General features: G+C 41.7%; 1 protein-coding gene across 3 annotated transcripts in view; it reads right to left on the reverse strand.

Moving 5' to 3' along the window:
- Positions 1-6,162, reverse strand: part of MLLT3 (MLLT3 super elongation complex subunit) — a 269,894-nt gene extending 263,732 nt beyond the window's left edge. Inside the window, exons 1-2 of one of the 3 annotated variants that reach the window (XM_032636215.1) lie at positions 5,910-6,162; positions 4,359-4,539 (exon numbers count right to left, since the gene is read on the reverse strand). In XM_032636215.1, the coding sequence (XP_032492106.1) occupies positions 4,359-4,539; positions 5,910-5,921 (193 nt within the window). In that variant the 5' untranslated portion in view covers positions 5,922-6,162. Of the gene's footprint in view, positions 1-4,358; positions 4,540-5,457; positions 5,666-5,909 lie in introns of those variants that run through there. The other 2 variants (XM_032636214.1, XM_032636217.1) reach the window with 2 other exon arrangements.
- Positions 6,163-13,532: the final 7,370 nt, after the last annotated feature.

The raw sequence follows: 13,532 nt of genomic DNA on the forward strand, positions 1-13,532 counted from the left end.
AGTCAATATTAATAGATACAATTTGCATAGAAATTCCTAACCCTAATTATCACTGGGCAACGATATCTACCCAAGACAGTTCAAGGTCACTTTTAGAGAGCTACGTGGTAATCCCCCTCTGAAAGGCAGTAGTGTATATTGGGACTTTACTCTTGTTTTTTCATCTTAAAAAGTAATAAGTGCTCATTGGAATGCTTTAAATGTAAAGAATTAACATTTATTTAAAAAAATCAAACACTACAAAAAAAAAACTCCTCATCACCACCAATACCATAGCATCCACTAAAGAAAACTATTAGTAAAAGTTTGGTGTCCATTCATGCAGAATTTATTTATTTACACACATACACACACATACTTTTTATCTGTATAAACACATTTTTTAAATGGGATCACAGTGATTTAGCTACTTGCCTTATTTCACCTACCATCTCTTGAAGATCTTTCTTTATCTACAAATAGATTTACCCTCTTTTTAAATAGATTACCATAATCTAACTGTACCCAGTTGAGGTCCCTTCTATGGCTTGCTTCCAAATGTTTGCTATCAAAATAGAGTCACAGAAAATATGCTGTAACTTTGTGGATTTGTGACCCCATATCTGTTGGAAAATACCTATAAGTAAAATTGCTGGGTTGATGTGTATAAACATTTAAAATCTTAATAGATTTTGCCAAACGCCCTCCAAAATGTCCGTGCCAATTTACATTCTCACTAACCGCATATGAGATTTCCTCCAGCAATTCAGCTTTTTAATTGGTGAATTATACTTTATGTTGCTTCAAAATGTCAAGTTGTAAAACTGTTCTCACTGGTCATCTTAATTCCATACAGAACCCTACACAAATCTCAGAAGACTCATTGAATGTGTCAGTACAGTCACCCATCTTTGTTTTTTCCATAAACCTTTTAAATACCTCAGGAGAGAAAATACTTCAGGTGCACGTCGTATTTTCAATTAGTAACCCTTCAAATTTTAGATACCCTGATAAAAAGTTATTCAAATTATTTCAGAAAACTGTTTAACACAAATCAGAACTACACAGTAAAGCTGGGCTCAAACACTTAAATCAAAGGAAAGTTATAAGTGTAAATTTATCATGCTTTATCTGCCCACTCAAAGGACTAAGGCTACAAATAAAAAGCTATCAAATCATACCAGTGGCCAAATTAGCTTACAGAAAATAATAAGCAACAGATTTCATATCATAAATGTCAATGGAACAGAGTGCAATAGTAAGGATGGCAATAATTGGAAAGAAAGTTCACTCAAATTCACATCATGCTGAAAATGAAAACATTAATATTTTAAATGAAATGTTTTGAATATGACTGTATTTCAGTCATATCAGACTATTATAAATCTTTGATACTAATAAATAAAATATAGTCTTTATTTGCAAGTAGATAGTTTTAAAATGCATTATAGTTTGACCTGCCGATTCTGTAATGGCTAATGGCTATTCCAGCCTTCACTGTTTCATCAAAATCTTCTTTTAGAACTTTGTGTTAGTAGTTTTAAATTGAAACTGTCTTTAGGACAGAATAAAACCTTATTAATTCAAGTCCAATTAGCTCAATTCTGAAATTGTATACATAATTCTCACTGGGCAACAAGTTGAACTTACTGTAATTTCCTCCTCTACAAGTTCTCATAATATTACTGTGAAATAAAGGAAATCAACCTGAAAATCAATTCGCTTTTCCAAACCAAAGATTTATGAAACTAAGAACTCATCCATTTTTGTGGCTTGAGCAGTTCATCCTCAGATCTAAGCCCACTTCTGTTTATCAACTACCGTATATATTGAAAGTGATTTAAATTGTCATTATTAATAGCCATTTACAGTTTACAATATGTGCATTTCTTGTAACTCCGATTTTTCACAAAACCATTTTTGCAGTTTCTCCCATTTGCAATCCTCCTGTTTATAGTCCATAATATCAAAAATATAACACCTTAAAAAAGTATGGAAGTAGACTTAGAAATGCCTGGCATTCTTATTCTGTATTTATTCTTATCATTTCAAAAGACCTTATAAGCCAAAATATAAGTCCCAGGATTAAGTGGAATGTTTGGTGTTACCTTAATTTACAACTAACTATTCCCAATGAACAGAGAAACCTTCTCTTGCAATCTGAATCATGTGTAATTACAGTATGACAAGGTCTCTCCTGGGCTATGTAAGCTGGCATTTTTCCCAGGACTTGTCACATCATGGGAAGCACACATACAAATAAAAATCCAAAAATAAACATTTTGAAACAATGGCTTATAGGCTACATAAAGAAACTCCACAGTTGAGAATAAAAATTGAAGAGCCCAACCAACAAGCAGACATCTCTCACTAGAGGCGTCTGAGAAGACATCAGTGTTATCAAGCCGCTTACCACACCTAGCAACAAAACTCCCAGGTGCGGACTGTACAGACAGCACTCTCAGGTACCCTCAGGCTGGACAGAAAATCATTACGTATGGGAAATAAAAGGAAACGTCACCACACACACCCACTGAAGCAGAGAAACAGTGGTGAAATATGGAGAGGTTGATCATCTTTAATTTCATAATGCCAATTTGTTGATTGTTAAGATGCCTAAACGAAGTTATCTTAAAAGCTACATCTTCGGCCAGCTGGCTTAGTTTTCCTAACATAATAAATATTGCTTTTGTTGTTGTTGTTGTTAAGGGTATTTCACCTTGGAATGTACAACAGCAAGTAGTTGTAACAGTGTGTACAAAGGATCTTTAGAAGGTGGTTTCTTTTGTTTAAACTCCTCTGCTATGGCTCTATGGACACATGGAAAAGGGAAAGCGAGATTCCAAAAAGCATCAGATCCAACCTCACATAATGACAGAAACTTGACAATACTCATCTTCATTACAGTTCGGAGGAAAATTTAAGTATAATATCTCTGGCTATATTCTGATATAAAATGCTAACAAAATCTAAATGTTATTTCCGATAGACCATGCACATCCCTACCCCTCTATTAGATGCTGGATTCATTTATTAACCATCCAGCAAAGCACATCAAATTCAACTGTTTGAGTTTTCAAGAGCAGCTATAAAACAAACCACTATAGGCAAAACATACAATCCTAAGTCCCATTACAAGAGCTCTGGAAACAAAAATAAGCATTAACATAAACCTCTGCCACCTCTAAGGCACAGAGCATTTCTCCTTTCTTTATTCAAGCCCCGGAATGTTCAATAATTTCCACGTAGCTCTAAGCAGATGGATTTATTATGATGTTATGCTAAGAAACTGCAGGAGTTCTAGATGCCAATAAAGATTACGGATCAAATGGAAGATAACTACTAACCATTGTGTCGACTTAGATAAATAAACCTGCTCACAAACAAAGCACCTTATTGTATTTGTACTGTTACCTCCACTAATCCAACTAAAACAACCAGACAGTAGCTTTCCAGAGGCTGAAGGGAACAGAAGTGGAGATTTCTCAAACCCTCTTTAAATTTCTTGTAAAATAACACTCTGTTCCTCTTTTTTCAAAACTGTCCTTTATGGAAAATGTTTGGGACCGCAGAGGCTGAGCAGAATTATGCAAACCAGACACCAAGGCTAAAAACCAAGGTAAGGAAGGAATGAAGCAGAAGGCAAGACAACACCGTTGCTCTGAAACTTAGCTTCGACCTTTGCAGGGACTCTTCCCTGCAGATCACATGGGGCAGACACTTCTGAACGCTGCTCAAAATCGAATGAGCAACCAAGTGCCATCGGGGAGCTAGGGACCAGTAAGTGCCCCCCCCCCCAAACCGAACATAAAATCCTGACGGTGGGAGGTCGGGGTGGCTAACCCACAAAAAGAAAAGTCTATGACAACTGGTACCTAAAGCCTCACACACAGGGAAGAAGGCAGAGAAGACCCTAAAGACAGGCGACTTCTCAAGACGGAACAATAAGTACATCCCATGCATCCTCTGCTAACAACACAGGTAAATCTCAATTTCTCCAGGTTTAAAAAAAAAGGCGCAAGCTGTTTATTCCCTCCAGCGCCTCTCCCCACGCCTCCAAACCCAACAACTAATTGCACCTTCCCCGCAGAACCCGCGGCTAACCCCAGAGGACCGGTGAGGGCTGGCTTGGGATGAATAAACACTCGACACCTGACAGTCCTTTCTCTGCGGTGACTTTCACGGAGCCGAAGTGGCGCGCGCGCGGGCGGGAGCGGGGACCTGGCCAGCGCGGCGCCGCGCACCCCGGTCCCGAGCTACGCCAGCGAGCGCGACGCGGGGGGCGGGGAGAGGGGCAGGGGGACCGCCCGGGCCAAGCGATTGTTTCCTCCTCCAGCAAAGACATTTTTTATCAAGCTCCTTTTGTATTCGAGCCCTACCTCTTTTTGGCCTAGGAAAGCTTTCGTGCAAGTGGAAGACGACTTTCTCCACAAAGTGCTGTATGTTACTGTGCTCCGGCCCGCGCACGAACACCATCCAGTCATGGGTGAAGCCTTCCACGGTGGGTTTTTTCCTCACCTGGGCGCGGTGCCCCAGCTCCAGCTTCACCTGCACGGCACACTGCGGGCAGGGGGGAGGAGAGACAGCCGTGAACAACAGGAAGGCGACGGTTCGACACTGAACATTGCGCCTGACATTTTTTTTCCTCCTTCTTGAAACGCACATAAAAGGAAACGGCGGTGCCCTCTGCATCCACGTTTCACGCGCGTGGGCGCGCACACCCCACACCCCCAAATACACGCCTCCGGGCCCGTATCCACACCCGCCAGGATTGTAACGGAATGTTACCCCCGATCGGGAAGAGGGGTCTGGTTGTTGGGGGGTAAAGAGGGGCGAGCACGCTCATCCACTACAAGCACGACAACGAATGCATCGGAAACAAATTAGAGACAATTAGGAGGCGATGCCCGGGCGGTTGCCCGGCGTGGGAGGGGAGGTAACTGGGACCCCCGAGGGGGGTTCTGGCGAGCCCCCACCCCGAAAGTGCCGCGGCGACAGGCACACGCCGAGGAAGTCTTTGTGTACGTGTGTGTGTGCGTGCGTGTGGAGCGCTGTGCCAGGCGGAATGGAAACTACAGGCAGCCTCCGCCGATGGGCACAAACTCCCGTGCTCTTACCACGGGGTTCGTGCACAACAAAAGTGAGACGTCGTCACACACGCACGCACACACACCCGCAGGAAAACACGCCGAGGCGTCCATAACTTAAGGCACCCCGCACCCCCCCCCCAGCGAAAAGCCCCACGCGATCGGCGAGGCCAGCCTAAGAGAGCCCCCGCAACACACTTCCAAGAGCCAAAGTGGCCCCAAAGTACCTCCCACCTCCCCCAAAAAATTAAATTCGGAAAGGCAGGGCGGCGGACGGACAGCCGCCGAGCCCCGACTGCGCACAGCCCGGCGCGGGGGCAAAGTTGCGTGCGGCCCCGCCGCTGTCAGCCCGCACACTCCGGCTCACACTCGCGCGCCGCGGAGAACGCACCATCGTAGCGGCCGGCGAGGCTGCTCGCCGCGTCCCCGGACTGTGCCCGCGGCTCCCGGCGGCGGCGGCAGCTGAAATATGGCTGTTATTATTCGCCTCCTTCCACCGTGTGTGAGTGTGTGTGTGAGTGCGCGCGTGTGAGCGAGAGTGCGCTTCTTGCGATTGCAAAGAGAGGCGAGGAGGGAGGCGCGGGGGGTGGAGGGGCGAGTGTGTGTTAGTGTGTGAGTGTGTGTGTGTGTGTGTGCGCGCGCCGGGGGGGGGGGGGAGGGAGGGAGGGGAGCGGAGGCTGAGGGAGAGGCAGCAGCTCCCTGCAAGCCGTACCAACCTTTCTCTAATTGGAACCGCGGAGCGCTGGCGCTGTCTGGGCTGCGGCGGCGGCGGCGGCGGCGCAGGGCGAGGGAGGAAAGGCGGGGGGGTGGGGGTCTCTTATTATTATTTTTGTATGTACTTACCGAGCTAGCCATGCCTGGGGGCCCGGAGGTTTGCTGGGGTGTTGTGTGGTACCCCCCTCCCCCGCCCCCCTCAGCTGTAATTCATGAAGAGGCTGCTATGAATGAGAGCGCGCCCAGGAGCGGAGGGTAGATGGCGGACATTCTCTGCCTTTTCCCCCCGCGTTCGCTTGCTCGCTCGCTCGCTCGCTTATTAAACTCAGCCCCAAAAGCAAAAGCAGCAGCAGCAGCAGCAGCAGCTCCAGGGCCAGAGGATGAGATTCCGGAGCATGCGCCGTGGCGCCTGACACCGGGGCTCCGAGCCTCACGGGGCGGAGGGAGGGCGCGCGGGCGGGGCGGAGCGGGAGGGGAGGCAGAGCGAGCGAGCCAGGGGGAGCTCGAAAGAGCCAATCACCGGCCACCCACCCGAAACCCCGGCAGCCCGCCCCGCCACACTGGAACGCCTCGCTTAAAGTAACAGGTTCCTGCTGGGGGGTGGGGGGAAGTAGGGAGAAGGGCGGGGAAGGGGCGCTGGAGTAGGGAGAGCGGCCAGCTGGGGAGCCATCCCAGACCCTGTGTAAACTCCTCTCGCCCTACAATAAAAAACGGATTAAAACTGATGGAATGTAGCCACTGCCTAGAGCCCCCAGCCGCCGGAGAAGGGGCGTTAAATCAAGTCTTTGGCGTTAGTTAGCACGCTCGGGGGAGGGAGGGGGCTTTCTTTCACTTTCCACCACGTCTTTTTATGGTTTTGTGCTGAAAAGGCAAGAACTCACACCCAAACAAACTTATTTAAAGACAGAGCGAGAGAAATGCCACCCTTACAAACAAGCATCTAAAAGCAGTCGCTGAGACGGTTATAACCGGCAACAATTCCCTGGCCCCCTTCCCCATCCACTCACCCCCGCCCTTCTGCCACTGCCACTGCCACCGCCACCGAAAATTTTAAAATGAAATGAACAAGAGAGAGAAACTAGAAGGCTAGTTCCTTCCCAGGGAACGCCTCCCGCGTTGGTAATCCCCGGCTGGGATGCACCACAAATTGGTGCCCAGGTGAAAGCGAGATACCTGGGAGTGCTGGGTGCAGACCCTCGGGGACCAGGCTGGGAGTTTTCTTGGGGAGGCTCCCACTCCTGACAGCCTGCTGGGTTGCATAAGAACGTGGCAAATTGTCCTCTAAGGACGCGCGGGGCAATTGGGAGTCTTAAAATAGCAGATAAAGTTAACACTGGCTGTAATGTGCATAAATTGGATTATAATCTTTAGGCGTATTGGTGACAGCCAACGTAATCCATCTCTGGGTATTAATCCTGTTAGGCTCCCGGGTGATAACCAGTCGCAGGAGTGTTCCCAGAGTCGCGCTCCTGCAAAGGTTTCCACTCGGGTTGTACTTGGTCTCGGTGACCGGGGACAGAACAGCGCAGCCACGCGTGGGGCGGGGTAGGAGTACTGACTAGCTTCCTTTAGCAACACAGACAACCTTTAGAAAGGAAACGGATAAGATCTAGACAACTGATTTGAAAGTGAAATATGTGTGTAACTTCGGTTCGTTAAAGAAGGATCCTTGCATCTTCTTTGCCCTCATTCCTTTTTTGTTCTCTTTATCTTCTTCCTTTTCTCCCCTTTTTCCTACCTCCCAACTTCTTTCTGACTCTTTCTCTTGGCTTCATTCTCTTCTCCCTGCCTTCCCTCGTTACTTGCCTCTCTTTTATTTTTTGGCTCAACTTTCTTGCTTTCTTCTTTTCGTTTTGTCTTTCTTCAAACCACGAAAGCAAGTTGTATGGGCCCTTGGATTAAAGAGAGCGATATAGCGGGAAGGAGGTTAGCTGAGGCATCCAGGATCCTCGACGTTAATTTGTCAGTTCTCCCAGCTGCTCACGCGAAGATAACCCACATCACATCGGACCGCTTCGGGCCAATTTTAATTTCCAGTGCAAGCCTCCGATTCAAGCGGTTTGAAGCCCTAAAACTGATACTCTGCTCTCTCCCTCCCACCTACAACCAAGAAAGCTTCTTTTACCTGTAGACTCCAATTCCTCCCACCCTTTTACTGAATTTAGTATATAATGGAGAGAACAGTTGAAGATAGAAACATTTTAACCCAAGTCCAAAAGCTTAGATTTTGCAACTGACCCACATGTACATTGATGCGTGTCATCTTGTAGGTGTATGTGTAGTTGTGTCTGTGTGTATAAGGACTAAGTTTACATACACATTGACGAGCTATGTGTTAGGATCTATGTGAAGGATGGACCTACTTGCTATGCATTATTTAATTTTTAAATAAAATAATCAAACTGGAGAGAAGTCCTTTGGAATAATAAGATAGGAAACTGATGGTTATCTGGATGTGCCATTAATAAAGCCATTTCTTTGGTGCCCTGGTCACATTCACAGGGCTCTGTGTTGCCCTCACCTACTTCCTGTTTCTGCCCAAGCTGGTGAAGTGTATCATGATGGGGTGGGGCTGGAAAGATCCCTGCTCTGGAGCCACTTGTGCTTTGTTCCTTCTGAATTAAACCTGGAAAATTCCACCTTTTCCATTGCATTCTTACCATCTTACATGGCCTTGTGCGGGGAAGAATAAAGTAGGAACTTCCTATATGCCATGATTTAGGGGTGCCAGATAAAGCCCCCTCCCTGAAAAGACCTGCCACATGGCTTACCATTCCTACGGGACACCCTCCTTTCAGGCAAGACACTGAAAGTGACTGCTGAAAAGCAAATGAGGTTCCACATATAAGCAATACCATATGATATTTGTCTTTCTCTGACTTACTACCAGGGGGGAAAGCAGGGGGGAGGGATAAATTGGGAGATTGGGATTGACATATACACACTACTATATATAAAGTAGATAACTAATAAGGACCTACTGTGTAGCACAGGGAACTCTACTCAGTACTCTGTAATGACCTATATGGGAAAAGAATATAAAAAAGAGCAGATATATGTATATGTATAACTGATTCACTTTGCTGTACAGGAAACTAACACTAACAACTCTACTCCAATAAAAATTTAAAAAAAAAAGCCATTTCTTATAAAGTGGCAACCATTAGGCAGCGAGTCTAGCTTAGCACACAGATGAAAAAAAAACAATTATTCTTCGTTTGAGTTGACTTCAGGGTTTGGCTAACTTCTTCCAATGCCAACCGGGATGTCTTGGGATTCTCTCTATAACTCGTACTCGCGCTGAGGGACTGATGTCTCCTTTCTGAATTATGTATATGCTGAATTCGGATTTATTATGGGAGTCACCAATAAGCCAGAGAGTCAGAGAAGGTCTTTTCCCATTATTCCTCCTTTCTCAGAGACTGCTTTAAAAACCGGAGGTGTTAATTCTTTTCTTTCTCCAGACACTGGAAATATAGATTTCGTCAGTAGATGGCGCACAGAGCCCTTCCACGGACGTCCTTACGTGACCTCTTTGCAACAAAAGGACAAGGAGGGGGAAAAAAGGAAAGATAACACAATCATGAATAATGTAGATTCAACTTTTGGGCAAAGGAATTTATGCCAGTCTTTCGATATATTATTTATAGCCTATTCTAACAAGCTATTAATTAAAAGGATTCAAAACAGAAATAACAGCAGATTAATTTTGTACCCAGCACATCTGAAGATCCTTGCACTTTAAGTGAGGTACAAATGTGAAACAACTTTTTGGGTACTTGACAATGTAATTATAGAAAGTATTTTTTTTAATTATAAAAAGGAGTTTGCAAATAAATTTTGAGACAAATTTTTTCAGTTCTAAATACAAAAAAAAAAATTAAATGGAAGTGATGAGGATAAAACCATTTATTTATACAAAAAGCAATTATCTTACCAAAATTCATACTGTAGTACTTAGCACAGTGTGAAGCACCATAGGGTTAATTTTGAGGAGCAGAAAAGAAAAGCAATTGACACCATCATATCAAATAAAATGCTTGATGAAGAATAAAAGAAGACGGTGTCTGGGATGGATATTAACTCCTAAGCATTGCCACCACCATTGCCACTGCCCTACACCATCATTTTGGCTCCAGTCCTTTTATTTGCAATTGGTTTGTTTAGTTAGAAGTTGAGGCCAGTTTGGATGTTTCTAGCACAATATAACTCCTTTAAAGAGTAATTAGGGTGTCAAGGAGCAGTGGTTGCTTCTCAATAGAATTTTACTTACTGGTGATAGATTACTGATGTACAAACTCAAATAATCAAATCAATTAAAATTAACCATTGCTCATTCTTTGCTGTCTGGATTTTGGGGAAAAAGGAAGAATATGCATGGATAAAAAACAGATAATGGGACAGACATAACCAAACATCTTGCAAATATTAGACTCAGAATAATTAAGGATCTTTTTCTATAATAGTGCACTTTTTCTGTGTATTTCACCCATACATTCATTCACCAAAATGATATTTCTCCTATTCCATGTGCCATGCACAGAGTTAATCTCTAAGAATATAAGAATGACAGGGTTCCTGCTGTCACAGAGTTTATGACCCAAGGGAAATGTTTTACCAAAACCATATCTTTTTAAAATTTTTATAATGCTTACATTTGGGATAGAGATGTGTGTCACACATAAGCAAGCAGCATACAAATTTGACACGAACAGCCCAAGGACAAGAAAAAGAGTGGCACAAGATTAGAAGCCCAGGGGCATTGCCCTCAATTCTACCTTTTAATACTTAAAATAAGGTGGGAGGGGAGTAATATCTTTTTTGCAACAGCAGCCAAGGTCTAATTTCTTTTTCCTTGATCTGAAGTGTTTTCCATGTTCACTTTATTGCAGCTCTTTTAAGAAAAAAAAAAAATCTCACAATGAAAGAAAGCTTACTAAGCCTTTTCAAGATCATGAGCATATTTTCTCATTTGAGATAGAATCTCTGTTTCTTATGGAAATTTTTGGTTAAAAATGTTATTTTTTAACATTATATTTAATTCACAGTTCTAGGATAGTGTATTAGGCACCACTGAATAGTACAAATCATTACCACTTTGAAAAAACAATTGCTTTGATACCCAATTAAGCACCTAGTCCAAGACTATTTCCAGAGATAAGAAATACACAAAGCTTTTTTAACCACCAGAGCCTCTTCATGTGTAAATTATTCCCTGAGAGTAATTTAAGCAGTGCACTTATACATTCAGAAGACAAGAATGCCTCCACAATAATAATTTATTAATTTAGTGGGTTGCATCCCTAATTTAATAAATAGCACCTCAAGGCCTGAAAATTAATCAGGGATATTATATAAGACCAACAATATGAAACAAGATAAATATTGGAGGTCAGTTGAAATAGTATGATTGAAAATGTCTTCCTAATATATACGAGAATCCCAATGAAATATTTATAGGTAAAATACATGGTAAATTGAAACTGCTTGCTATAAAACAATCTATCTAAAAAGTAGACCATTTTGCTCTATCTTATGTATCTCTGGCATCTCTTCAAAGGCTACTGTACAATTTCCTATCTCTCTTTAGATAATGATTGGACCTCCTTGATTTTCAGTGTAAATTCTGTTTTTATATATGATTTCACCTCTCTCATTCACATATTAAGAATGGAGAGTTAAAATAATCACTTTATCCTAAAATCATAAATTATATTTTGCCTTATTTGGTAAAAATGAAAAAATAACATATTAGGCCTATGAACTAAGGTTGACAGGTCAAACTTCAATTAAAACTGCCAGAGAAATTTAGGAAGAAGAAATTACTCCCTTCCATGTATTAAATGGTTTGAGAGTGGTTTGAAAATAATACTAAGCCTCTAAGAAGTGAGTGATTTAGTATTTTCTGGTAGGATCAGGTATCCTGGTTGAGTTAAACTATTTACAGTCAGCTCTGAATGATCCATGAGCATATTATCCACTTTGTAGATAATCTACAATGACACAATTTATGTGTGGGGTTTTTTTAATGTAAATTTATGTTAGAGTTAGGTTTTTTTTTTTAACTGTACAAAATGTGCATGACTGCATCTAATTTGTCAATTTCCATTCATAGCTTTTCTCACAGAAAAGCTTGTGTATTAGTCCACATGCCTCTTTTGGACCCCACTTTCTAATTTTTATAAGCCATTTGTTATCTCAGAGATGGAGTGATCTGGCAAAAAACTATTGATCTAGGAAGCAACACAAATTGATAAGAAAGAAGGAATATTCATTTACCAGTGTGCTGAATTAAAAGAACTCCTAGAGGCTATTACTAATTACATAGTTTTATTATGTATTCTTCACGAAATCAAATAAGGGAAAGTTAGGGAAGGATGGTTTTTTTAATTAAAGTTATTTAATTTACAATATTATATTGGTTTCAGGTGTACAACATAGTGATTCAATGTTTTCATAGGTTATACTACAATTAAAGTTATTATAAAATAGTGGCTATATTTCCTGTACTATGCGATATATTCTTGTTTTTATATAGTAGTCTGTACTTTTTAATCCCCTACCCCTATCTTGGCCCTCTCCATTCCTTCCCTTACTGGTAACCTCTAGTTTGTTTTCTGTATGTGAGTCTGTTTCTGTTTTGTTATATTCATTCATTTGTTCTATTCTTTAGATTCCACATGTAAGTGATAACATACAGTATTTGTCTTTCTCTGGGAAGGACTATCTTCTGAACTGTACTGGTAGCAATTTGGGGGAAATTTCAAGTTTTAACAAGGAGTTAAAAGTCACTTATGAATAGAAAAGGAGTTTACTTATTTCTATACAATTAGACCCTTAATATATATTATTTCAATCTTTTGGCTTCTGCTTCATGACTTTGACATTTTGGTTTTATTATTAATTCAGTGCATTCAATTAACTTTTATTGGCTGTCCATTGAAGGTCAGCCATTGTTCTTGGTCCTTTGAAAACTCAGGATACAAGCATAGGATGCCTTTAACACCATTATTTATTTCAAGTCATTTCATAATTATTGCCTTAGAGCTGACAGGTTGTTACAAAAAATAAAAGATGTTATTAAGCACTTAACAATAAACCCTTGTTATTCACTTACATCTCTATTTAAGAAAGAAAAAAGATTTAGCCATGACATTGGCAGTAATCCTTAAGAAAGAAAGAAAGGAAGGAAAGAAAGAAAGAAAAAAAGAAAGAAAGAAAGGGAGGTTGGAATTATTTACTAAGGTCGCAAACAAGTACTGAGAGCACTTCCAAATCAAAATTTCATTTCTAAAGGCTCCGATTAGTCAATTTGGGACAATTTGAGTCTCAAAAAGAATCTATGCGTCTATAATGGTACTTTAAAAAAATTAACGAGCAGGTAAAAAGAAGTGTCTCCTTATAGAAAAATACTAGCTAATTAATATACGTAAAAGGAATGATAGAGTTTGAAAAATCATTATTTTGCAGCAACCAATGCAGTAATAGATTTAGTCAAGGCTCACCAATATGTATTGAACGTATAGAATGAAAGATTTTTGGAGACAATATTATTCACAATGATACAATGGCTCACTGCATCTTTCACATATTACGTATTAATTACAAAGGGAGAAAAGAGTCTTTACAATAGAGAAATCGGCCGGACATCACTTAACCAAGTGATCAGACTTAACATCACCAATAATGAGATGAGCTGACATCATATGCCTCTTGATATGACGCAATGAAAAGCATGTATCATCACCCGTG

This window comes from Phocoena sinus, chromosome 6, assembly GCF_008692025.1.
Source record: "Phocoena sinus isolate mPhoSin1 chromosome 6, mPhoSin1.pri, whole genome shotgun sequence".
NCBI lineage: Eukaryota > Metazoa > Chordata > Mammalia > Artiodactyla > Phocoenidae > Phocoena > Phocoena sinus.